At 45.0% G+C, this 27,506-nt stretch overlaps 1 protein-coding gene across 1 annotated transcript in view; it reads left to right on the top strand.

The window, feature by feature from the left end:
• WNT2 (Wnt family member 2) overlaps positions 1-25,973 on the top strand; it is a 43,122-nt gene extending 17,149 nt beyond the window's left edge. Inside the window, exons 4-5 of the mRNA XM_057733662.1 lie at positions 7,190-7,454; positions 24,775-25,973. Coding sequence (XP_057589645.1) covers positions 7,190-7,454; positions 24,775-25,004 — 495 coding nt within the window. The 3' untranslated portion in view covers positions 25,005-25,973. The remainder of the gene's footprint in view (positions 1-7,189; positions 7,455-24,774) is intronic.
• The last annotated feature ends 1,533 nt before the right edge of the window (positions 25,974-27,506 follow it).

Here is a 27,506-nt window from a genome sequence, read left to right on the forward strand (position 1 = left end):
AGGAACCTAGGCACACAAGGCCTGCTCCTTCCTCTCAACTCACCAATTGGATAAGTCAGTTGTCCTCCCCTGGGGAGAAATGAGTAAGGGGATGGAGAGAGCCAGGAGTGTTACTCTAATGGAATTTCTTCCTCAAGAATCCAGGAAGAAAGTATTAAAACTATAAAAGAGAAAATATAAGAGACATGGAGGATCAATTCAGAAGGTTCAGCAACTTGACTAATTAGAACGCCATAAAGAGACTAAAAAAGTGTGGAGCGGGGGAGGTAACTATTGAGAATGTCTCAGTGCTGAAGTTTCCTGACTGAGAGCCCACTGAGGGCTGAGCAGGACTAACTTTTTAAAAATCCTAAATACATCATTGTGATATTTAAGATGACCAAGGGTAAGGAAAAGTTTCTAGAACTTTTCACGTGGTGGAGTGGGTGGGGAATGAAATGAAAACAATACTCAGCTGCCAGAGAATCAGCCATCAGATTTCCCATCTGTACCACTCGGGGCCAAAGCCTGTGGAGAAATTCCTTCCGTTTTGAGGGAAAATTATTTTTAACCCAGAATTTTATAACCAGCCAAACTATTAGTCAAGTGTGAAGGCTGAATATAGACATCTTAACACACAAGACTCAGAAAATGCATCCCCCATGCACCTTGAAGGAGTTATTCAAGAAGGCGCTGCAGCAAAGAGAAGAAATGAGCCCCCCAAAAGAGAGAAAACATGGTATCTGGCAGAGCAGTGTGTCCATCTAGGAGGGCACGATCCCAGCTGTGTCCAGATGGGACTAAGAAGATGCAGGAGCATGGAACCCCCAGGAAACTAGGGGAAGTGATGGAACAGGTGGAATGAGCGTGACAGTGGAAGACATTAGGTTACAGTAAACGCACTTCATAGCAAGTAAAATGAGAAAATGCCAAACTTCACTACAGCAACATTCTTCTTCGGCACAGAGGTTGTGCTACTCCATCAGGGCTTGTAAAATGCAATCCTGGCACAGTCCTTGGTTGTACAGTTAACTGTTTGACATCCATATTTACTGTTTCCAGTTTTTAGATTTGACGCCTAGACATACCGTGAGAGACTTAACTACAGTTACATAACTTTAATGCTCTTGTCTTAGTCACCACGAAAGCACAGGCCCTGCTGATGTAGACTGGGAGGTAGAAGGGGAGGAGGAAGGAAGGGCTGTGAATATCCTCATCTCATAAGAGAGCGCACCAGTGACTTTTGGAGTTAGAGGAGGTGTAAGGGTGCTCCTTGAAGCTGGAGAGATCATCAGAACCAGCCGTGATAGAACCATGTTGGTAGCTGGGGTGAGGGACGTGAGGTGTGAATTAAGTTCTCACCCCCTATAACAAGAAATCTATCAGGAACTATCTAACATTGATTGGTAGGTAAACAGAGTGACTTGCAGAGCTGCCACACTCAGTTGTGACAATTGTGCATGGTGCCCCTCTCCATTGCACCGTCACTGTAGATTTGTTTACTTATTAAGAGAATTTTCTGGTAGATGTCCATAAAGTACCTTGAGGATGGGATGCCTTTCTCTGTCTCTAACAAAGCTGGCGGTCAGCTAGCACAGAACTGGTTGTATTGGCATTTGGGGAACCACCACAAGGGCAGAATGCATTTAAAACGACCGCTCTGGGGTTGTGCCAAGCAGACTGGGAGGGGAGAGAAGAGGAGAGAGTACGGCAGAAAGCTTCTGGTTTTCACCCTTTTCCAGACTCTCTGATTTTTAAAAACCATGTGCACATATTTCTTCAATTTTAAAATCTGAAAACAATAGTTGAAAACAAACACACACACACAAAAAGCCCCTGTCTGGCAGCGCCTGGGATGTCCCCAGGTCCCCCGCTTCGCCCACTCATTCCTGTGCGGTGCCTATAAAAGGTCTGCAGCCGCTCCCTCAGCGGCCTGCGTGGGAAGCCCACCAGCCCCTCACCCAGCACCTCCCGGGACCCTGGCAGAGCGTTCCTCCGAGCAGGACCCTCCACTGCAACACGTCCCTCTGAAAGCCTCTGGCTGTGACTCCAGAGTTCGCCATCTCTCGCGCCCTCCAAGGCAGCACTCGGGCAGACTGCTGCTTGTGGGAGATTCTCCCTAGAGGTTAGAACATGTTGGAGACAGACAGTAGGACAAAGCATCTAATTCCATCATCAGATATCCCAGTTTCTAGAAACGTACGACCAGCCCTCCACAACTATTTTTCACCTGCTCCGGCCTTCCGCGGACTCCGGCCGTGGTGCGCGCGCTCCTCTCCTCCTCAGCTGCTTTCCCGGGTGTGAACGTGATTCTCATCCTGGCTGCGTATTAGAAGCACCTGAGACCGGAAGTACCAGCAAGGCTGGGCCCCACCCCCAGCCCAGGTTCTGGTACATTCCGTGCTGGGAGAGGCCGGCGTCTCTGCGATGGAGACGGCCCCCGGGTAACCAGGAGAACCACTGCTCTGCTCCCTCTAGGTGCCAGAGAACAATCCCCAAATACCTGTTTGTTTTGTTTTTAACCTGCGGAGTAGTTTGACTGTTTGCCCCTTTCTCTCCAGATCACCCCGCGCCTCAGACCGCTGCCAGATTGTAAACGAACATTCTTTCCCTTCCTTCTTTGTGTATGCACACATATGCAGGTCTTTAAAAAGTGCATCATACCACATATATTGTTCTGCATTTTGCTTCTCACTAGGTGTCCTTTTCTGCCTCTAAGAATGACCTACTTCATTAATCAAAGATCACATCATATTCCTTTATTAAGCACATACCATTGTGCTGTTGATGTTATTTGGGTTTTTTCCTAATATTTTGCGCTTGCTAATTATGCTTCAACGAACATCCATGTGGGTCTGTATCCTTCTAAACTTCTGCAAATAATTCCCGAGTGGAATCACCAAGGTCAAAGGATACCGTACATTTAAAATTTTGACAGGTATTGTAAAAATGCTGTCCATTTAAATGGAGTATCAATTTACTCTCTCACCAACAGTTAAAGCTTCTCCTTCCTATACCCTGAACAAAACCAAATATTATCAAATCATCAGTCTTTTTACTATCTGCTAATCTGCTAGGCAAAAAAAAAAAAAGCATTGTATTGTTTCAGTTTGCATATTTTTGGTTACTAGTGAAGTTGAACATCTTTTGTCTCTTTGTTAGTACTTTATATCTCCTGTGAATGGCCTGTTTCATAGATTTTTGATGACAATTAGTTTGGAAGATGCAGTGTAATTCCTCCTATTTCTCTCTCTACATCTTTTTTTTTTTGTCCCAATACAACAGGTCTACGACATTATCCATTTAATTCTTGATTTATTAAAAGGAATAAAGGGAAGCAGAGTATGCACAACTCAAAATCTGAGAAAAGCACAATGCAATTTATATGACGATTTGAAGTGTGTTTTTAGAAAGAGCACAGATCTGGGAGTGAGACATCTGATTCACATCCTAGCCTGCCTCTGTCTAGCTGGGTGGCTCTGGGGATTTTACTTTTCTTATTGAGCCCTGGTTTCCATAACTGTAGAATGGGAATAATAATCTACTTTGCCTAATCATGATAATTAGGTAAGATAATGTGTGGAGCCTGGCATATAGCGCAGTACTTAATCTGTGGTGCTTATTATTATAATGTTATAACATTTGAATATTGAAATTCTTCTAAACTAAGAAACCTTATTGTTTCTCCATCCCATTTCTTACTCGTACATCAACTACTCTCTCAATCAGGCCATTTAGGCTTAGATCCCCTGCCTTCTGCCTCTCTGATGGAGTGGGGTGTTGACCTCTTCAAGGTTAAGGGTTTGAATTTCAAGTCTGCAAACCCTGTGCATAGAAGAGGTGGAGGTAGCCCTCAAGTGTGATTGAGCACTGCCCAGACTGTGTGTTAGAAATGGGGCCTGGAGATGCGAGCAAACCCAGTACCAGAGAAGGTGTCTCACTTTTGCCCTCAGTTAAATGTCAGAGCCTGTGATTAAACTACAATCAAGCACTGACCATGGTTCCAGTGGAAATACTTTCAGTTATAAGTAACAGACCCCAGGGACACTAAATAACAAGAAAAACTTAATGTCTTGGATCACAAGAAGTCTAGAGGTAGGGCAGGGCCATGGTGGGTTCATTCAAGCAGTTCAGCAACACCCTCCAGAACCCAGTTCTTCCTGTCTTTCCAGACTGCTGTCTGCAGCTTGTTGCTCATCCTACATTGGCTGCCTCATGTCCCAAGGGGGCTGCTGCAGCAAACTGCATCCAGAGACAGAGAAAAGGACTTTCTCCCCATTTAAAGCGTGAAGAAACCTTTCTTACAAGCCTCCCATCAGATTATTCCTAACAGCTTATTGGCCCAAACTGAATCACCACATGCCCTCTGCTGAAGAAAAAAAATCAATGGCAATGAGTATTACTGATTTGGGCTGCTCTGGGTCAGAGAGAAGCCAGGCCACTTCGGAAGCACGTGGCTGCCCAACAGCTGCACAGAAGTTAGCAAGGAAGAGGGAAGTGGCTGCTGCCACTCAGCAGTGAATGATGGTGATCGACAGGGTGCACCACTGCCACGCGTATTTATAAGGACTTGTAAGGTGTATTTTAAATGAATATGCAAATCCTTCACTTAATCATATAAAAATATCAAGATCACACTTTGCAACCTGGAAACTTAGTATCACAAAGAAAGGGAAGTAATAGTTCCTGTTATTTTAAAATCTAGGAGTATTACTTATGAGGAAATAACCCAGTTTTTACAGGGATAAGCTTTGAAGAATGATAATTCATTGTCAATTCCCAAGTGCTTGGCATGGAGTGAGCTGTGTGTGGCTCCACCAAGATCTTAGGATAGAAAGCTCCTGGACACAGAGAGATCAGCTCGATGCTTGGTGATGACCTGGAGGGGTGGGATAGGGAGGGTGAGAGGGAGGCTCAAGAGGGAGGGGATCTGGGGATATCTGTATAAATACAGCTGATTCACTTTGTTGTACAGCAGAAACTGGCACACCAGTGTAAAGCCATGATACTCCAATAAAGATCTAAAGAAAAAAAAAAAAGAAAGAAAGCTCCTGGACAGGTGACCCAAATGGGGCAGAGTCGGGGAGCCACAATGGCCCTCCTAGGGATGTCTCTGGCAGAGGCCTGCTGTCCAGGTAACCCAGTGAGCCTCATACCAAACTCCTGGAATATAAAAATTGGGGGCGTGGTGGGGGCCACATGGGGAGTGTAGTTCCAGAAAAGCAGTTCATTCTAAGACAGGCTTTAAAGATGCCCAGATCCCTGTGACCTGGAGGACCAAACTAATGACATTTCTCCTGCTTCCTTCTCTGTTCTTCCCTCCAAAGCTGGCTCATCCTGAAGAGGACAGGTTTCAAATGTAACAGGGCACAGTCCTCCACGAGGGGCAAAGCAGGCAACGTGGTGCCGAGGCCCGAGCTGGGAAGGGGGCACGTGAACGCACACCTGTGGAGCCACCATGCTGTCTTTGCTCCTTTTAGAATGCTTTTGTGCGACTGACTTTTTGGAATGATGAACAATCCTGCACACTTAGTATCTACTGTATCTGTAGCATCTACTGATACTATACCGTTGGTTGGAAACTGATTCTGTGGAAGAGGCAAAACCAGGGCAGAGTTACCTGGGGTGAGGCCCTGGGGAGGGAGAGGCGGCCTGGAACACTGGTTTCTGTGGAGCTGGAGGTGGGGGGGGGGCGGTGAGCTAGGGTGCTGCGGGAGCTCCACCTGGGCCGTGTGCTGGAGCCACCCACCCACACCCCACACCCAGACCAGTGATAGGGCGTGGGCAGAGCAACTACCACCTCCAAGTTCCGAGAAACAGGTCTCTCAGTGTGTTACCCTAAGAATTTTGTTCCTAGTACCACCTTGGATAATGTCATCAAGGGGTTTCACTGCCCTTCTGCCTATGCCCCTCACCACAGATACCCTCTGTGTTGGACATGCAAGTGGAGAAGATGGGGACCCGCAGAAGGCAGGTTTCTCCTCCTCTGCTCCGTGACTCCGAGGACCAAAGGCTCAGGCTTGGCGAGGTCTCCAAGGCCGGTCTCTCCCACAGACTTACTGAGCGTCACTGTCTTGCTGGTATCTGATGAGGAGCCCCGAATCGTCCCGCTTGTCTCTGCTTCCTCTCTGCGGAAGCACAGAGCGAGCTCAGCCCTGTCAGCTAAGTGGAATAACTTGGCCAGAGTTGAGTGATAATCTCCCCAAATTTAATGTCACCCTCAGGGTCACCAACTGACTTTTCCATGTACTCTGACTCTGTCCTATACCAGCTGTGTAACCTTGGACAAGTGCTTTAACCTCTGTAAGTCTTGCTCCTAAGTCACTGCGAAATACATACTGTAGCACAAGATTGTTGTGAAGATCCGGGTCATCAAGATAGAGTTCAGAACACATCATCACAATGCCTGGGACATGGAAAGCACCTCAGAAATAGGAACAATCACGATTATTGGTTTATTGAAAGAAAACAGGCTTAGCAATTACTTTGTTAATTTGAGGAAAAGTATACATTTCAATAAATTGAAAGCAAAGCTATATTTATTTAGAAAATACTCTAATTCACTCCCTCATTCTTCAAACTGACCCCACACCCCAATAAATTCAAATTAGCGGGGCTTTTGTTATCCCCACAGGGAAGCAGAGTCACAGTCAGGCGCTGCCCCCTCCCCTCCCCGCCCCTACATGCTGCAGTGTGGTGTGGCCGAAGACACCCGCCAGTGACCCCAACATCTCCCAGTCCGGAGCCCCAGGATCCTGGGTCTTCAGTGACTTCTTTTTTTCCCCTTATTTTATTTTATTTTTGTTATAAATTTATTTATTTATTGGCTGCCTTGCTGGGCACGGGCTTTCTCTAGTTGTGGTGAGCAGGGCTACTCTTTGTTGCGGTGCACGGGCTTCTCATTGCGTGGCTTCTCTTGTTGTAGAGCACGGGCTCTAGGCTCATGGGCTTCAGCAGTTTTGGCCCACAGGCTCAATAGTTGTGGCTCGCGGGCGCCTAGAGCACAGGTTCAGTAATTGTGGTGCACGGGCTCAGTTGCTGCGTGGCATGTGGGATCCTCCCTGCCCAGGGAATGTATATACACATTCTTTCTCAAATTCTTTTCCATCATGGTGTATAGTCACTTCTTGACTGCTCGCAGGTTGAGGAAAGCAGCAGCACGTGTAAATGCTGGAGTCCGCCTCCACTGAACTCCTGTCTTCTCCCGCAGGCTGTAAAGCGGTTCTTGAAACAGGAATGCAAGTGTCACGGCGTGAGTGGCTCGTGCACCCTGAGGACCTGCTGGCTGGCCATGGCCGACTTCAGAAAAACAGGCGATTATCTCTGGAGAAAGTACAGCGGGGCCATCCAAGTTGTCATGAACCAGGATGGCACCGGTTTCACTGTGGCTAACAAGAGGTTTAAAAAGCCGACGAAAAATGACCTCGTGTATTTTGAGAATTCACCAGACTACTGTATCAGGGACCGAGATGCGGGTAAGTTCAAAACACTTTATTCACAGCACCTAATTCTTTCAACAACCAGCACTCCGCAATTTCAGTGCAGTTCTGTATTTTCCGCCTGCCAATCCTATAAGTGCAGCCCACTGCCTTCAGGTTCAAAGCTCGGATTCTTTATAATTCATATTTAAAGTGCACAGACAGCTCTCCTAAGCAACTAGAGAAATCAGTTGATTACTGTGCAGATTCTGGAGAAATGGGAACCCAACAAGAATGTACATGGCAAAAAGTCAAAGTATGCAGATTAGCAGAATTCTCCAGCCTGGACAGAACTCTAATTAGTGGGTTAATGTCCACTATGTATAGAAATCCAGCAGCTTTCCTGTGATCCTGACGCTGAGAGGAAGACAGCTTTGCAGTGTATCTGCCTCTTTAAATCCCACCTCTGTGACTGTAGAAGAGGGTCCCACGGCTTTAAGGTTAGCCTGTTCTGAAATCCTCCATACTTCACACTGCCTTGCTCTTTCCAAAATGCTCAGGAGTTGCCAAATACTTGAAAGCAAGAATTCAGCCCCACTGGCTCAGCTGTCGGTGAGCAGTGGATGAGGGCTGTGTAAGAGGCAGTTCGTTTATTAAAGCCACACCCTTCCCTTGACGACGGCACCTTCTTTGTCCTGAACTCACTCAAAGAGCAGCTCCATCAGCTTCAGCACAGCTGTTGCCACCTGTGGGTTTTATACATGTGCTTTTCTCCACCTCTCATCCCTCCTGGTCAGCGCTGAACTCCAGGCTTAGCACAGTCCGTGCAAAGACTCTGGTACAAAATAAGAATGAGTACAAGTCTCAGTGGAGAGGAGGTGATGGAGAGCCCACAGCCAACTTGGCTCAAGCCAACTTCTCAGACTTAGTAGAAAGCAAGGGAATTCATTACCAGGAAAAACATCCTCGAATTCAAATTCTGAGTTTGTTTTTCATTCCAAAGTAATTGCAAAGGAAACAGTAAAACAGTGCAGACGTCAGCAGCTCCTAGCACAGGTCTGACCAAGAGGCATGATTACCAGGGAATGTCACTAGAAGTCCAAAGCCTCTTCTTTGTCCCCGAGTGGTTGAATTTCCTTCATGGTTTGATGAACTGGTTCTTTGCAGCACTGGAGCAGGTTTGTACATGCAGCCTCTGGATTAATAACTGCTGAGCGAAAGGGCCAGATGCTGTGCCCTGCTGCATTCCTCACATGCTTTGCGACCTCTAAGAAGTCATCCTACCTGTCAGGCCAAAGTTTCAGCCGAATCCCCAAGAAACCTGTGCTTTGGTACAGGTGGGTCCCAGAGGTCTGGATCCCTCTCTGCCATTAACTAGCTGCTTAACCTCAGGCTCCTCAGACAGGCATGGGACTGATGACATCAGGATCATTTTAGGAACTATGTATCGACTCCTGTGTGCCAGGTACTGGGCTCAGACCATTGCACACATGGTCTTATTTAGTCCTTAGAGCCGCCCTATGACATCAGCGCATTGGAACTGATTACTGAAAAAAAAAAAAAAGAAAGAAAAAAGAAAAAAAGAAATGATTAAGAGGGTGGCTCCTGGTTGATCAACACCAACCAAGAACCAAATTCACATCTTATTTTTTGAGATCAGATAAGCACCCTGGATATCATCATCCCTACTGTACAGATGAGAAAAGCGAATGACCAGCTCAAGATCTTATTGGGCTTGGAGGGGACGGATGTCCAGCTGTCTGACCCCGTGGCCTGTGCGCCTAATCAGAACACTACATCTTGTCCTTATCTTTCACCCAGGGCATGTACTGGTTTGGCCAAAAAGTTCCTTCAGGTTTTTCCATAACATCATACAGGAAAACCTGAACGAACTTTTTGGCCAACCCAATATGTGAACAGTCTGGTGAAGCAGAAACCTCATTTTAAATGTAAGAGGACCTGCTTCCTCAGGACATCTTTTCTGGTTTTCTGGATTGAAGCAGTTTGCACAGTGAAGCAACCAGTTATGCCTGATGAACATTTGACTGCCTCATAGATAGTCATTGAAATAAAGACCTTACTCTCTCTTACCCCTAAAGAGGATTCAGAATCAAATCCCTGCTGCTTCTTCAGGATACTAAGTTATTCTTGCACACTTTGCTTTTTCCATTCCCTATATTAGAACACAATTCTGTTTCTTGACCCTAAAATAGCAAACACATCTGCAGTACCTGCCACGTGACAGGGCTTGATGTACATTATCTCATGGAGGAAGGTGGGTATGTTATCATCCCACATCATGAGAGAGGACACTAAGGCTCTGACAGGCAGGTTATGGATTTTGCTCAAGGACTCTCGACGGGTAAGAGGCAGAGTAGGGACTTGAACCCGAGTCTCTCCATCCTTGTAACCATTTTACTCTGCTTCCAAATGCACCAGCCACAGGCACACACGCAGGTGCAGACTTTCTGAGGGAGGCTATGTAATGTATTCACTCTTAATTTATTTCTGTTCTATTTTATGCTTATTTTAGCTTCTCTGACTTAAAAAGATAAGAATTTGGTTCTGGGTTGGTGTTGATTAACCAGGAGCCACTGTTTTTGTTTTTGTTTTTAAGTAGCCGGTTCTATTGTTTTAGATCAGATTTCCACTGATTCCTAGATTATTCATAAATCGAACTACATATAACACCTTTTCTTAGCTGACCTTAGAAAAATGCCAAAGTCATTCATGAAAACTTGCAATATTTCTTTTTCATTCTGTTGACCATCAGATGATTATTTCAGTGAAAATATGATTCAGGGTGTTTGATATCATGTAGAGAAAATTTGGATTGCTGACAGCATTTTTTGCATTGTTCACATTTGGACAAACAACATGTATAAATAGCACACGTATGAGATGCAGATTTTCCCTGAGACAGCCTCCTTCAACGTGCACAGCTGCCAAGGGCCTTGTGCTGGTCTGTGTAAAGATAAGGCTTTCTCCTGGCCACTTTCTACTGCACACTCCTGTAATATACACTCTAGCAAGTCAGTCAAGGTGTGTGGTTCAGAATCTTCCTGGAGTAGCTCCTAACTTCCAGTTGTGGAGGCAGGGAGATATGACAGAATCTGAGACCTGTGAGGAGGACAGATTCCTGCCTCCAGCTCAGTGGCATTCCTTCCCTGGGCTCTGCGCCCTCGTTTGGGTCAGTGCTCTGGTCTGTGTTAAAGAAGCACTCGCAGTTGATGAGTCAGGATATCACTGAGGGGGTCTCTGCCCTCATTAGGATCACAGGATGTCAGGAAGGACCTGTTTTCTGGTAAACGGAACATGTTCGAGATGGATTACCGTCAGAGGGATCCAGGCTCTAAGTCAGAGGTTTGCAGTAAAATTTAAATAAAATAACATGTATATATTCACTTTCTCTATTAAAATTGATATTAACTTTTCCCTAGATTACATCTCAAACTACCCACTCTGCTGTGTTGTGGTTATTTTGTTTTATCTTGCTTTTTTTACAAAAATATCACACGTTTAATATTCAACTGACTGGGCACCTTCTCCTTGTTAGCACTTGGAAAAGCAATGGTGGTGAGCAGGTTGAATACTGTCAAGTAATAGATATTTGGAACTGGCAGACTTTACTCCTGCTAGTCAGCACCTGCTTCCTATTCAAATTCGCTCATAATGTGACTGAAGTGAGCCGACTTGTTTTGTCATTTCGGTTTGTGGAGCGGATAAAGTCTGCAGGTCTAGTCCACTGTTTTCCAAAGTGAGGTCCTCCTCAGAGACCTATCGAATCAGAATCTCAGGGGTTTTTTCTGAGATTCTGCATGCTTTTCAAACTCAAGCACATCAAAGTTTGAAAAATCCATGATTGAGGTAGTCCATGATTCCTGATTTTTCCATACATATTAGGTAAGAAGAAATCTAGAGAGATTTTTTTAAAATACCTGATCTCTTACAAAGGAAAAAAAGCTTTTTGTTGTTATTGTTGTTTTTTTAATCTGAAGAGCTCTAAATAAATGTCATTCAAAAATATCCCTGCCCTGACTTACCCAGTATAAGAGGGTGTCCTTTCACGTTAAGGCCCTGTATTTTCTGGAACCCTCTTTTACTGGGAATAGCACACTGCAGTGATCTCCGCCATCAAAGCTTCCACAGGAATTAGCTTGATGGAGGTCATCATCACCCCTTTAGTGAAGTCCTGAAATCGTGACACCAGGACTAGTGAATTGTGGTGAGAGTTACAGAAGGGTAAGTCAAGACCCTAGGGCATTCCTGGGTGAGGACAGACCCAGAGCTCAGCTGAGGAAAGGGGATGGGAACTTTGGGTGAATTCCTGCTGAGAATCAGGCCCTGGGCTACAAGCCGTGTGTGTATTTTCTGTGACTCTTCACAGCAGTTACCTCCATGTATAGAGACGGAGACTGAGCCTCTGAAAAGCTAACTTGCCCAAGATTTCATGGCCTGTAAGTGATAAACAAAACAAAGTCAAAACAAAAATCTATATTTTTCTCACTTTACTTACTGAAATTTGAGTGTAGTCACAGGGAGCTGTGTAACGAAGAGGCAGTATGAGGACACAGAGCGTAATGGGATGAGGTGCCCACAAAGCGGGGAGACTTCACCCACATCCAGCTCAGGTTGCCTGGGAGCCCCTTTCAATTCAAGCCCTTCCAGAGTGTTAATGTCTTCAGTTGCTCCTAAGAAATGATAAGCTCAAAACCTGATTAAGGAGGATTTTCTTATGGCAACAATAATAACAAAAGACGTTTTCCTCCAGTCTTCAGTTGAAGAAGGTGAGCGCTCTGATGTTCGACTATAAATACTCCCCAGAGAGTCGGAGAGTAGGTACAGCCGTGTGATGCTGTGCATGTGACATTTTGCAGGCCATACGAGAGGCCAGATCTAGGAGCTGGGCTTTCTGGGAAGGGTGGTTCTGTGGTTATCTCCCCTGGTTATTGCCCCAGGCATCTGTAAATCAAAGAAGCCCTTAAGTTAGAGAGAGGTGCATCTCTAACTAAGGAATGCTGCTGTCCTCTCCAGGGACGCGTCTGCACCTAGTCACAGGCCACGTTCACTGGTTATTTTGTGAAAACCCTGACCTGGGCCAGAGGTCACCCTGAGGTCTCTTCTCCCACTGTAGAAAACAAGCAACCCTCCTTCTCTTCTCCAGTCAAGTTCAAAAAGCAAATGGAGTTCACCAGTTGTTTCCCTTGCTGCTGAAAGCCTGATACAGGTTTCCCTCCCTGTCTGGAAGCAGAGCCTTCCTATGAAAGCTTTCATAAGCCTAAATGGCATAAAGTGAATAAGCAGTTACCTTAGGACACATCTTGCTAATGGATGCACAAAATAAATTGAGATAAAGCACAAAGGCTCACAGACCCCGTTCAAAGTGAGGGTGCCTTGATGCTGAGAGGCTGCGTGTAGGTCCTGGGGAAGGAGCTTGATGGGGCCACTCCTGCTGCTCAGGTGTGCGCTGCCTCTCTAACAGCTTGCTGCAAAAACAAACGCTGGGCGCTATTTTCACTTTTCGCCTTTTTGTGTAAAAGCAAACATTCTCTTGGGATTTCTTCCAGTTAGCAAAAACAGGTACTAATGTAGGCAGGTCTTTCGTAAACGTGAAATGCATAAAGTGAACTTTCTCAAAAATCGGGGGATACCTGTACCTGGCTGACAGCTGCAGGCTGTGAATGATGTAAGCCCTCAGGTATTACAGCCTTTTCTACATAAATCATATTCAGCAAACAGCTCAGTACCCATGGGAACTCAACCCCAACCACGGCTTACAGAGTTTGGTGCTCTAGACCTGCCCCGTGGTGTGGTCTGGTTTGCAGAACCTCTGAGTGCTGTGATTGTGACCTGATGAAAAACAAGAGCACCATGTCAGCCAATAGCAGTGGGTGGGCCTTATTTTGATACTAAATGTACAATTCCCACCAGGACATCTGAGGTTCCGCATATCTTCGTGGAACAAATATTTATTAAGGCCCTTCTATATGCCAGAAACTACGATAAGCCCCAAGAATGCAAAAATGAGGTAGACAGACTTGGTCCTTGCCCTCATGGCTTCATAGGCCTCTTGGTCCTTATAGACGAGCCAGGTGGGTGGCAGGCAGAGGACATGGGCTAGGTGCTGCGAATATGATTTTCTTAGGTTTTCTTAGGTTTCAGTCCTGGACAGCAGTACGATTTTCTTAGGTTTCAGTCCTGGACAGGAATACAATTTTCTTAGGTTTCAGTCCTCACTCCATTGTTCTATTACAAGGTCTTACCTTACATTTGTCACTTTGCAAATTAAAGAATAAGTTATCCATCCTTTTCTGTGTTGAGCTTTATTGTAGAAATTTCATGAGCTGATACCTAAAAAGTGCTGGAACAGGAGAGAATGATATGAAAAATGTATTGGTGAGGTTTCTAAGTCACCATTTTCATATGTAATTATTGATTATGTTGTATAATTAATATCAATTACTATGCAGTAGATCCTCTTCTCAAACTCTGAGTGGCACGTAATGCAAATAGCCTGTCCCTCCTTCCGAAAATGCTGCCTCCGTGACCTCAGTAATACCACATTCTCCTGATTTTCCTTCCGCTCCAATAGCTGGTCTTTGTCAGTTTCAGTGGCTAGCATCTCCTCACCTACTTCTAAATTTTGAAGATTTTCAGGGCCCACTTTGGGTCCTCCTCTCTGGTCCCTCTGCTCTCTGTGGGTGGCCTCCTCCATTGCTATGGCTTTAACTGTTGTCTCAGACCTCTCTCATTTGTGTCCTCTCTCCTCATCCTGTATCCAGCTCCCTGCCTAACAGCTCCAGATGGCTCACATTTTTGTCAACCTACTTCTGTTCAAAACTGAGCTCTAGATTTGTCCCATTCCCAAAACCTGTTTTTCTCAGGCTTCCCCTTCCCAGAAAATGGCACAGCTGCCCACTCCATCAGTCAAGCCATAAACCCACACGTCATTTGTTACACTGCTTTCTCACTTCCACCTCTGGTCCATCACCAGGGCCTCTTGAAATGTATCAGGGATACATCTCAGAAAGCCTTGTTCTTTCATTCACAGCCATTGGCTTTAGTTCATTTGTGTAAATATGTTTGTCACCTGTCTGTCCCACTGGAGGCTGATTCCATGACAGCAGGAACTGTACCTGTGTGTTTACCACTGGATCCCTGGCACCTAGTACATAAACATGCATTGAATTGAGTCGAATGGCAAGTTGTAGACAACATAAAACATGTTCATCGTATTAGCTGGATTCTTATGCTGGTGCAGGGTCGAGGCTTAAAGAGAACTTGGTTTCTTCGACAGGTAGTTACTAAGCATATTTTCACTCATCACCGATTACTTTATGACACTGGAAATTCTCATGTAAGCTCAAGTGTTAAGTGGGTTTTTTCCTCATATTCAAGTGCATTAGTGGGGCATTTACAGAACTGAAGGTGTTGCTGCTTGCCCATTTCCTTGAATGAGATAAAAGGTCTCAAATAAATGCAGCAGCAGACTCTGTCTGTTGCTTTTAGCTGCCACGGAATACTCAGTTCTTTTACTCTTTGGGGGGCCTTTTTCATTTACTGTTATCAGTGGGATTACTGGGTAGTTTATCTGATTTCATTGTCAACAGAGCAAAATACCTTTTTACATCCGGTGCTATTTTATGTTATAGGCATGATCTGTAAATCCGCATTACCTTTCAGAATATAGACTTGCCAGAATTACTATACTTTTAGGATACACTAAAAAAGTACCCTAATTTGAATTAATTGACAGTGACAATCAGATTGAATTTATTGACATTTAAAGAAAAAAAAAATTTTCTTTCAAAAGAAAGAAAATTGCAGGAAAAAAAGGAAAATTTTATTTTCTTATTTTGAAATCTTTGACATAATTTAACTACTAACAACAAAGAATTTACCAAATAGATATCCTTTACTTTTTTGGAAACAGAAAAAAATTATTTCTAATTACCATATTAATGTTTGCAACAGCAAACAAAAGAATATTTAAGTATTTTAAAATAATGTATTTGGTTACTTCCTTTAAGCTTTCCCCAGGAAACCTATTTTGTGCTAGTGTGATAAATCTCCTTTTTAAAATATGCAACTTTCATATTCCTAGGGAAAGAGCCCTGCATTATTTATTAGGAGACTTTGGCGCTACCTATTGTTATTTCTACTGATTACTAATTGGGTAGTCTTGGGCAAATTAACTTCTCTGGGTCTCTTAAGATATGCGTTTCACCTAGAAATTCCCAAGGTTCCTATGATTCAATATATGAATGAATGAATTGTTAATTCATCTTACTCTAAGTTTGCAATAACAGAACCTGAACTTGATGCCACAGACTCTCTTAAGGTGTCATTTTGAATTTCTGTCATTTAAAAATGTGCTACATTTCTTGTATGTGTTCTCTATCAAGTGAGATATTGTGAATAAAAACCGGGCTTTTAGCTAGTCTATTCTCCCATAGTGCCTGGGCACTGGGTGACCCCCTCCTTGGAGAAATGTGCCCTCCTTTGGAAAGGGAAAGCTGATCTTAATTTTTTAAAAATTGATTTTAATATTTAATAAATCAGGAAGTATATGTTGACCACCTCAGCACTATGCAGTATATAGAAGAAATATAAGACCTAACGCTGTCCTTGGGGAGCAAGATGCATGAGAAATCATCAAACATTTCAAAACAGTGTGTGAGCCGTCCTGCCTGATGTGCTAATGTTACAGGACTTAGGAAGGTGGTTCAGGTGGGCTTGGAGCAGATGGGAACGCTCTACGAAAGGTGCTGAAGCAGGCCTGAATCTTGAAGGATGGGAAGACTTTCAATCTAAAGGAGTACGAGGAAAGTCCAGTGCAGCAGAGGAGAGTAACTCTTATGAGCAAACAGTCTACATGGCTGTGACATCAGAAGGTCACTTCACTGGGATGGTGAGGAGGTGGCCTGATTAGAGGGTATGGGTGGAGGGCAGTGGGAAATGAACTTGGGTAGACTAGTTAGTGCCAGATAGGGAAAACCTTGAAGAGTCTAACCTCAACAACTGTAATTCCAGGATAGGATTTGCTAATTTAACGGGACATGCTTTCCTGTGCCACGCAGACCTGTCCTAGTTATTACGAAAACGTTGAGTAAAATCCTCTGAGATAAGTGGAGAGACATCGTCTTTCCCCACTTTAGACTTGCAATCCTTGATTCGAGGAAGGGGGAAGCCTTCCAAGTAGATGGATGTGCGGTCGCTAACATTTGCCCTTTAACATTCTTTTCTTCCCTCGATAAATCTGTGTTGTGAATGACGACGTGTAAGTCAGCCAGAGGAGAAACAGCCTATTGGATGACGGGCTTAAGTGAATCTTGCTTTATGCCCTAATGGTCAACATATGGGCTTCTGTCAGCCTGGAGTGGCAGGAATTTCCAAAGATACAGGCCCATCCAGAGAGAGAAAGAGAGAGAGAGCGCGCGTGCGAGCCCTTCCTCCAGGTCCCTGAGGTGTGGGTCTGGGAACTATTAGCAAAAGCCCTCCATCCTCCTCTGCTGTCAGGAAGATGCATGTCGGTGGAGACAGAAGTGTTTTTGCACTGGAAACCCTGACTCCATTATTAATTTTATAGCTCTGGGGATGGGATGCTTGATTCTGGAAAGTTCCCTCAGCATTGCTCCAGTGAAGGTGCATTATGTGGTCCCAAATTTATGAGATTTAGAAATTCGGCTTCTTCATCCTTTTTCCCATGCATATGTGAGCTCGTGTGTGAGTCAGGGTGAGGACAACACCTGTGGGAGGAGAGAGGTTGATCTGGCTGGAACCCACACCTTCCCATAGTTACAGACCGCCCAGATCTGAAGGGCACTGAATCTAGGCAGATGATCCGATGACAGCATGGTATGAAGATGACAGACGAAGGTCTGGGTCTGCTGAGCCTGAGTCTGCACCACTCTGTCTGGGGACTTGGATCTGTACCCAGGCAGGTCATACATCTGGGCACACTTCTCAAACCTAAAGCAAAGGGAAGTCAGGGAAAAGAGCTTCTAACTTGTCACTTCTCTTAAGTGAACTGAGTAGCTCAAAGTGTACTAAGAAATAACATTATAAAGCAATATAAATGCTCTTTTAAATAAACATGTTAAATCTGAAGCATCTAAATATGTGTTTATCCATTTAACATATCAACTTAGGAGACTGATATTAGGGCCATTACTCAAAAATATTTTTAAAATTTCTCCTTTAAAGTATTTTTAGAGCCAGCCACACAGGCTTTGTAGATACTGTACGATGCAAATATTTGACCCGTAAAGATCAATTTGGCATTTGGAAATGGCGCAGAAAATCTTAGAATGAAGTCTGAGGAGAGTTAGGTAAGTGGTCAAGCTATGCCGTTGCATTTTTGGTGAGATGCAAATTGATGCTATAGGCTTTCCTGAACCAAAGAGTTCTGCTTAGAGATGGCTCCTCCCCAAATCTTCAGTCATGGCCACATCAGTAACATACATTAGAACCAACTTGAGAGCACACGTGTTTTGGAGATGTGCATCCTGGTATTGCAAAGTATTTACTCTGTCTCATTCCTCAAAAAGGTGACAGGAATTCAACAGGAATATCAGTACAGGAAAAATGCAATGTAAGCTGCAAACACCATGTTAACCAGCTTTGTTCACTTTCTCACATAACTTTAGGTGTCCTAATTGTCTACGGCATATCATGCACTGAAGGAAAAGGTCCCCTGCAAAAGAGTAACATGTCAAGACCTTTGCAAGTTCTTCAGTTAATAAAATAATGAGGGAGAGAGCAGGAAATACGCTAAAGCACTGATCACATACTGTTACACGTGAGCCTGCTTTCTGGGGCTTGGTGGGACACGAGGCCAAATCACAAGGTCAAGAGCTCCGTCTCTGGAGTCAGACAAGCCTTCTCCAAATCCTCACCCTGCCACCTGCCTGTTCTGTGATTTCAGGCAAATCACTTAACCCCTCTGACCTTCCGTTTCCTCATTTCCAAAACAGTGATGATAATAGTACCTACTTTATAAGCACTTACGAGAATTAAATGAGATAATGCAGGCAAAGGCTTATCACAGGGCCTTGCCTGTGTAAGTGCTCCATAAATATTGGCCCCAGTTATGACTAAAAAGGAGAGAAAGGGGATAAAAAATAAGGTGGCGAGAAAGAAGAAAGAAGAAGAGGGGAAAAAGAGAGAAGAGAAGAAAAGAAAGGATGGATGAAATTCAGCTCTATCTGGCTTTGAAAATGTGAAAACTGGCCCTTCTGGGCTTAAGTCTGGTAGGTGTAGCTGGCTTTATTTCCCCAGAGGCTCTTGTTGGGCCCAAGCAGGGTCATCAGATCATCTAATGAGCAACTCATTACTTAGTAAGTTGGTATATTATTTAGAATGAAAGATCTAAAAGTATATGTCCCAAATATCCAGAACTAAATAAGGAGCCAGATCATAAACTCAGTGGCTCCTTTTCATAAAGCACATGTGAGCGCTCTCTCTTTTTCACACACATATATATGTATAGCCTTGTGTGTATATATATATATACATATAGTCTAGATTTTTATTTTACGAATAATGGTGATGGTGATGTTTTCTGTCTTGGAAAGGCTAATGTGAAGTCCCTAAGACAGTAGAGCCCTATTGCCATCAATAACAACGAGTCCTTATTATAATTTCGATACAGGGAAGCAATACCAACAAGCTTTGTGTAGCTCCTGCACTCTGGCAAACACTCTTTTCAGGGTTTTGATGAAACGGCTCTATATTCTGCTCCAATGACAGCAAGTGTCAAAATTGCCCTTTCTCCCTACAGTCTGTCATCAGATCTAATGAGATCCAAACCCCAGAGCAAGGCCAGTTTGTAGTCTGTCGCTAGGCAGCCTCGTCCTCCCCTCGGCTGGCCCGTCCTGGTGCCGCAGATCCCTCAGAAGGGCGGTTACTGCTCCAGGCTGCGACCTCACAGCATTCTCACATCAGTGGCTCTCAACCTTCAAAAACCCATCTCAGCTTTTCTCCTGGGCCCTCATTATTCCCTGTTTGGGCAGCCAGCGGAGAGTGGTGTGCTCAGATTCAGCATGATTTCCAGCATTCTGTAGCTGAACACTGATGTGCTGGAAGAGCTCAGTGCCAGAGTCTGTCTCCTTTTCTGAAACCACTTCCTAGTTAAGCGCTTGCCAGTGGCCATCACTTTGTTCCTCTCAGGATCTGGATGATGCTGAGGTCACTTCACTGAGCAACCTTCTGTTCAGACAGAGTCCAGTTCAGTTGGCTGCATGTGGGGGACGAAACCCACCAGGACCATTACCCAAGGCTGAGTTAGACCACGAGCTTGGACCTCCTTAGGTTTGCAAGCTGCTGGGGAAAGACCACCAAGTTGGATGTGAGTAAAAGGCCTACAGGCTGATTCAGGAATGAGACATTTTGCCTCCCTGTCCTGGCCCCTGTGCCACACAGCCCCACAGGGGTAAAGAATTCTAATTGCATGGTAATGTATTTATATTTTGATAAATGCATATCAGTGGAAGTGAGAATGTGTGTTGGTGTGCAGAGCTTACGAACAAAACACATAAAAGGTAAAATTCAGAGCTGCCTCTGAGATGGCAGGTGAGAGCATTTTTCACCCCCCTTGGGGGGGGTCTCATTCACACCCGAGGCTTCAGTTGCCACCTCGACAAAAGATTTCCTAACCTGCATCTCCATCCTGACCTCTCTCTTGAGTCCCAGAGAGGATTTTCAGTGACCATTCCTACCTGGATGGCCCACAGTCACAGCCGACTCAACGTGCTGCAAACTAAGCTTGTTATCTTTCCTCAAAGCCCTCCCCTCCCAGGTGTTCCCCACCTCAGGGAATGTCCCTGCGCAAGCCTGGGAGCACTTCTCCACCCTCATCCTCTTAGCCACCCGTCCAGGCAACCACCACGTCCTGCGGTGCTGCCTCCTCAGCTTCCCGGAGTCTGTTAACCTCTCCCATCCCCACTACCACTGTTTCTGTCCAGGCCACGTCATGTCTTGCCCAGGGTACTTTATATGGTTTCTAACTTGTCTCCTGGCCTTCACCCTGGCCCCCTTCAATCCAGTCACACATAATGATCCTTCTGAAATACAAGTCAAATCATGTCACCCTTTTGTGTAAAAACTCAGTAGCATTCCATTGCCCTTGGTTAAAATGTAAACCCCTTAACCCATGACACAGGGCCTTTCACAGGCAGCGTTCGCCCATCTCATCAGCTCATCGTCTGCCACTGTCCCCTTTGAGCACTACCTTCCAGCCGTAGTGAACCCTCTTCTGCTGCTCACGCATTTCCAAGTCTTTGCATCTGTGGCCTCAGCTGCCGCCGCCGCCTCCCCCTCCTCCTCCTCCTCTATCCCCTTCTCTTCTTCTTCTTATTGAAATGTAAAATGCATACAGCAAGTGCACATATCACATGTGTACAGCTCAGTGAATTGTCCCAAATAAGCACCCCCAGGTAACATGTGCCCAGATCAGGAACCTGAACAGTATTCCAGAAGCCTCCCTCAGGCCCCTTTTCACTACCCACCAAGAGACATCACTACCCTGACTTCTGATAGCACAGACTAGTTTTTCCCACTTTATATAAATGAAAACCTACACAATGTATCAGGTAACTCCTGCTGCATAGCAAACCACCAATCAATGTAATGGCCTGAAATCACCTTGGAGTTCCACCTTCAGCCTCATCACTCCTTTCAGCTATGCTCTTTCGTCCACTTCATCATCAAGCTGCTTCTTTCTTTTTTTTAATTATAGATGCTTTATTTCCTACTAGGACTAACTGTGCCTCCTCCTCCAGACCCCCCCCCTTTTTTTTAACATACAATAAACTGCATGTATTTAGAGTGTACAATTTGGTATCCCAATCTCCCAATTCATTCCCCCCCAACCCTCCCCGCTTTCCCCACTTGGTGTCCATATATTTGTTCTCTACATCTATGTCTCTATTTCTGCCTTGCAAACAGGTTGATTTGTACCATTTTTCTATATTCCGCATATATGTGTTAATATACGATATTTGTTTTTCTCTTTCCGACTCACTTCACTCGGTATGACAGTCTCTAGGTCCATCCATGTCTCTACGAACGTCCCAGTTTCATTGCTTTTTACAGCTGAGTAGTATCCCATTGTATACATGTACCACATCTTCTTTATCATCATCAAACTTCTTGAAAACTGCCTACACTCAGTCACCACCTGTCCTCTCCTCCTGTTCACGCTTCAGTCCGCTGCATCCATTCGTATTGTTCTACTGAAGGCTCTCATTAAAGGGCACCAGCTACCTCCTTATTGTTGAACCAGATGAAGAGTTTTCAGCCTTTTCCTACTTGACACCCCCCCAGCTCACCCTTTAATTCAGTGAGTCACCAAGTCCTAGTGATTCTTCCTCTTTAACCCATAGCGTATTTGTCCTACTTCTGTCCCCGCTCACGATCTCCTGTCTGAACTAATCCAACAGCCTGAGACACCTCCCCACCCCAAGCCACTCTTCCAGATTTATCATTTCAATATGTTTTTCTCTGAATAAAAATCTGGACTGCCTCACCACCCACCATGAAATAAAACCCAAATTGCAGCAAGGCAGGAAGACTCTTTGACCTGTTGCTCCAACCTCCCTTTCCATGCTTGTTGCCCAACACACACCCTCTGCCTCAGCCACACTGAGTCTACAGTCTCTTGTGTACTTGACCTCTGAACTTCTGCTGGGAGGTTCTCTCTTGCCAGACATGCCTGTCATCCCATTTTTCCCTTCAAATCTTCTATTCATCCTTCATGTCATATCTCTAATGCCACCTCCTCTACAAAACCATTAACAGCTCCTTCTCCGATCCTGTTTTCTACTAGTAATAGTAATACTAATAAATATCATTATTATAATATGCTTGGCTCACTCTTTCCAGAACATAAACTCCTTGAGGCAGGCAGGACCTTTGTTTTGTTCACTGATACAGCCCAAGCTCCCGGAACTGTGCCTAGCACATAGTAGGCATTCTTGTTAAACACTTGTTAAGTGAATGAATGGTTAACATTTATTGAGCACTTATTATGCCAGGCGTTTCCAGGCGTAATCTCATTCCATTCTCACCACAGCCCTGTGAGGAAGGAACTGTTTTTATCCCAATTTTGCATGGGAGGAAGCTGAAGCTTAATGAGATTAAATAACTTGCCCAAGGTCACACAGTTGTTACATGGTGAAGCTAGAATTTGAATCCTGATTTGTCCAAGCCCTAAACAACCTCACTGTACTGTCTTAAGCCTTGCAGTGGTGCTTTCACAAAACTCTACTGCTGGCCACAGTAGGTCTTCAGCAAATGAAGCAGTTATCTTGAAGTAGTGGAAGTACCTCTTTACATATTTATCTCTTCGTTATATTGTGAGCTCCCTGAGAATAGGAACTGAATCCTAATTATTTTATTTCCTCATGATCACCACCAAAGACCCCAAGTAACCGCACAGTGTCTTATGCATCCGTTCACTAAATGTTTATTGAATTAAATAAATGGGTGTGCTGGTAAGAGGCAACATTTGGCAGTGAGTCCTTTTTGCACAGTTATTTTGAGTGCTGTCCCAATGGTTGCCCCGAGTCCAGGCCCAGCTGCTCTCTCTTCTAACCCTTTGCTTCTTCAGCATGCTGCAGGCTCAGGGCCATCCCTGGCTGACCCACCCGCCACCCTGACCCCGGCCCCTTGCCATCCTTCCTGTCCTTATGAAATTCCCCTGCCTGTCTTCCTGCTGTCAGTGGCCAGATCACGCAGAGCAAGTCCTGCCCCTCCTACTCCTCTTCTTGACCCCATGCCCTGCTTGAACCTGGCTGCTTCCCTGGTCATTCTTGACTTGCAGGGCAGCATGACATTTACATAGATAATTGGAACACAGGACGGAATGTGATAAACACAGAGTCACGAGGCACTGGTGGAGTTACGAAGAGGGAGAAATTCCTAGTTAAATGATGGAGGAACGGAAAATGAAGTCACTGGCTTTTTCATCCTGATAAAACTTGTTTTTGTTTTCAGTTTTTTGAATAGAGTTTAGCGTCTTTAGGTTTGTTGGTTATTTAGGATTGTCAATTGCAAGTAATAGAAACTTGAGTGGTTTAAGCTAAAAGGGGAAATTTATTATAAGGGTACAGAGTCTCTGGAAATCCAAAGGTTAGAATGCAGCCAGACCTCAGAGAAATGTCCAGAAAATAGTCCAGGATCTGGGCAGCATTCTCTTTCCATGTCTTATCCTCACTGTCTCTGTACATCTGCCTCGTTCTCATCACTCTATGATGTCTTCAGGTCCACAGAGCTCATCATGGTATGCAGCTGCCAGTGGCTACTGAGTTTACACTTGGAGTTTGTACTATCTGTCTCTTTCAGAATCACACATCCGCAGGGAAATCTACCTGACTGGCCCAGCTCGAGTCTGGTGCTCACCTCTGGCCCAGCCATCTGCTGCCAACAGAACAGGGTCATATTGTTCACCATGGCTTCCAGGCACCCTGCTCTGTGCAGAAGGGATCATCGTAAGCTGAGCAGACTCTCTAAAAACGTCTACTACATTTAGTTCTGTTGCCTGATAATGCTCTTGTAAAAGAATTCTGGGTGCTTCCCCAGGAAAAGAACAATTAAGAGGCTTCCTATCTTTGAGATTCTTTGAGAAACAAATACCTAAATATGAATTGCCATGTAGCAAGCATCATCCTAATTAACTAAGACAATGTCCACTAGTCATCTCTAACAGGCTTTTTATACCAGTTTTGTTTATCAAAAACCTAGAATCCTGGCTTCAGCCCGGTGTCTCTCACACATCTCCATGACCCACTAGACCAACACACGGAAGATAAACCAGGCTGGGCCTTGCTCCCTCCTCAAGGCCTTGCACAGATGATGCCCACACCTGCCCTGCAGCAACCAGAGTTCTCTTGTCTTTCTAAGAAGCCAGTGTAATCAGGTCTGGGGAGACAGAATCCCCTCCCTTTGAGGGTTCCACACTCTTACAAATTCCAAGAGCGATAATTTTGGCCACTGTTTCCTTAATGTGATTTAAGGTTGGGAGAGAGAGGACTAGGACAGATTCCGCTTTCATTCTGATCTGGCCTTGCCCATTCAGTGACCCATCAATCCAAGGCTAGGTAAGGATAATCTGAAAAGTTTATCCAACTTAGAAGTGGGAATGCTGGCGTCAGGATGCCCAAGCCAGCTCCAAAGCTTCACGTCCATCCTTCCTGGACGTGGCCCTCACTGCCATTGCCCTCAGGTTGACACATGCTGTGTGGGCCCACAGAATCGGTGGTACAGCCCCAGGCTGTGGTGAGGTGGCATCAGGACCCTGGTCCTGGAGGATGACCTCATAACTCTTCCTCCGGAACCATACACACCATTTCAGTGACACCCCCGGCTTGTCTTCCAGGCTCCCCGGGTACAGCAGGCCGTGTGTGCAACCTGACTTCCCGAGGCATGGACAGCTGCGAAGTCATGTGCTGTGGGAGAGGCTATGACACCTCCCGAGTCACCCGGATGACCAAGTGCGAGTGTAAGTTCCACTGGTGCTGTGCTGTGCGCTGCCAGGACTGCCTGGAGGCCCTGGACGTGCACACATGCAAGGCCCCGAAGAGCCCCGACTGGGCGGCTCCCACATGACCCCAGAGGAGGTCACCATCCACCTTCCCTCCCGCAAGGACTCCATTGGATCTGCAAGGATGCTGGGCCTCTGGGTTCTCTCGGGGAGATACTTCCTAAGGCACGTGGCCTTTGTCTCTATGGAAGCCCCTCCCCCCCAGCCCCTCGGCCCCGGGGGGGCCCAGGACTGGGGCCACACACTGCACATTAAACATGCCCCATTCTCTCCAACTTGCATCCTGAGGCACATCTCTTCCTGGTCACGACAGGCTGTTAGCGGGTGGGAGGGGGGGACCCAGATCACTGTCTCCACCCACCTAGACATCTCCTTTTTCTAGAGCAGTTGGCCAGAGGGAAAAAGAGTGTCTCAAAAGAGCTTCCTCTGTGTTTTCCAACAAATGTGGACAGTTAAGAAATTCCATACGTCTCTCTGGAGGGTAAAGTATAGAAAGCAGGATCAACCCCCACTGAATTAACTTTAATTCTTGAAAAGACCAAGCAAGGCTTTTGCCTGATCAGGTGATTTTCACAGCCACCACCTCTGGCGTAATTGGTAATTGGCTGGAGAAAAATGGCTTTCAATAAACTTTAGGTTTCAAATGCATGTATTTCAAGGCATTTGTTGCCATATTAAAATCTGATGTGACAAGGTGGGTCTGTTGTCCTTTGGTACAGTTTGGAATCTGTGCAATAGCAAAAGCCTCAGAAAGTGATCACTTTGCATTACCGTCCACTCAATATAAAGAACGTTTTAGGGAATGAGATCACTTAGAATCTGAAGGGAATTTAAAAGAAAACGGATGATCTGGCAGTACCCTGTAACTGTTGGGTGAAGATGGAGGAGAGTAACCTGGTGAGTGGAATGTAAGAAAACATGTCTGTACAGATAAGGGAAAGGGGGGAATAAAATTCCTATCTGGTGTGATGCTTGTGGCCCATAGAATTTTGTAACCGAAATGGCTTTAAGAATCAAAACTTTGTGGATGACAAGACCAGGGAACCAAAATGCTGATAGAGAGGTTTCCAGAGCAAAGTCAAGCCTGGGCAGCCTCTACCATAAGCGGATATCTAAAAGAAGTCCGCCACATGCGCAAAGGAGCATCAACCAGTACCTGTCACCCTTCGAGCATACTGTAAAGACCTGTCATATTTAATTGTGTTCATTTGATGCTAACAAGACAACAAGATACCGTAGCCTAAAGTAAATGACGCACAGCCTTGCTTGTAAAGTTGGTAACCCTAGTGTATTATATTGCAAACAAATTGTAACTTGGAGAGGATATTTAAGGGACCCAGCTGTAATTATGGGAACATCAATATGCAAATTGTGGTCAGCTTCTGCCCTAAACCAGACATCCAGGGAAAACGGAGAGGCTGCCTGCCCCATTTTATCTATCAGATGAAAGGAAGGTGACATACACGAAGCTATTCCTCATCCCCTGTCCAGCTAGGGTCTAGTTCTAAATCTCTTCACAGTTACTTAGCTAACAGAATGGTTCATTACAGGCACCTGCTGTCAGTTCACTGATGCTTGCTTCTCCTTTGATGCTTTGGCCTTCAGGCTCTCTATCCTTGCTCTAGAGAAGGACATTTAGACCAAGCTTCTTGGAAATCTGATATTTGCCTCCTAGCCTTCTTAAAAATGACAGAATTCACCTCTTTTCCCTCACTCCCAAAACCTAAAATTCACTGTCTAATTTTTCCAAAGTGGCTCTTCCTTCTTTTTATTCTACGGATTCAGAGGGTGGGAGGAGTGGAACATGATGGTGGTTGCTGTGAACCCAGTGTGGGTCTTGGAGGGCGTAGAGGGAGTGGGAGGCTAAGTTCAGTCTTAGTTACACTGAAGCTTGCTGTGGGTGGATGGGGGTACTTAGGGCTCCTAAAGCCATCAGCCTCCCTTCCTGCTAGATGAACTGTGAAGTCATAAATCCATGGATTTAGACATGGAAAGGGTCTTAGAGGACATCTTAGCTCCCCTCAGCCTGCATCTGGGGAAACTGAGACCAAGAGAGGTGAAAGGATCTATAAAATACCAGCCATTACCAGTGCTCCTACAAACAGGACCATACTCTAAGAAAGTTAAGCACTTTATCTATTAAATGAAACTAGTTTGTCTCAGAATTAACTTGGTGGATTCTAAGCAATTTTAGCATCTTGAAGGGATGTTCATTGTTTAGCCCTGGCATGTTTAGATCTGACTTTCTTTTTATGCTGAAATGCATCCTTCACTGACTAGGAGCAAGGGCACAAGGCATGGCCATGTCCCCTTGCTCATAAATTGCCTCTTGCTGCATAAATTCTCCTAATTTGTAAGAGACACTATGGCAACCATCTCAAGTGGCAGTAGATGAAGCCACTGTGGAGGGCAAAATAAGAGAGTAAAATATTTTTATCTGCTTTTACTTCTGAAAGAGAAAATCTCCATTCTTTGGAGAAAATCTCCAAAGTTTTAAAAAGGTAAAGATAATTTCAAACTCATTTTCTTTTGGGCTTGGTAAAGGATCAATATTTCGTGATTCTAAA

The sequence above is a fragment of the Hippopotamus amphibius genome, chromosome 4, assembly GCF_030028045.1.
Source record: "Hippopotamus amphibius kiboko isolate mHipAmp2 chromosome 4, mHipAmp2.hap2, whole genome shotgun sequence".
Taxonomy (NCBI): domain Eukaryota; kingdom Metazoa; phylum Chordata; class Mammalia; order Artiodactyla; family Hippopotamidae; genus Hippopotamus; species Hippopotamus amphibius.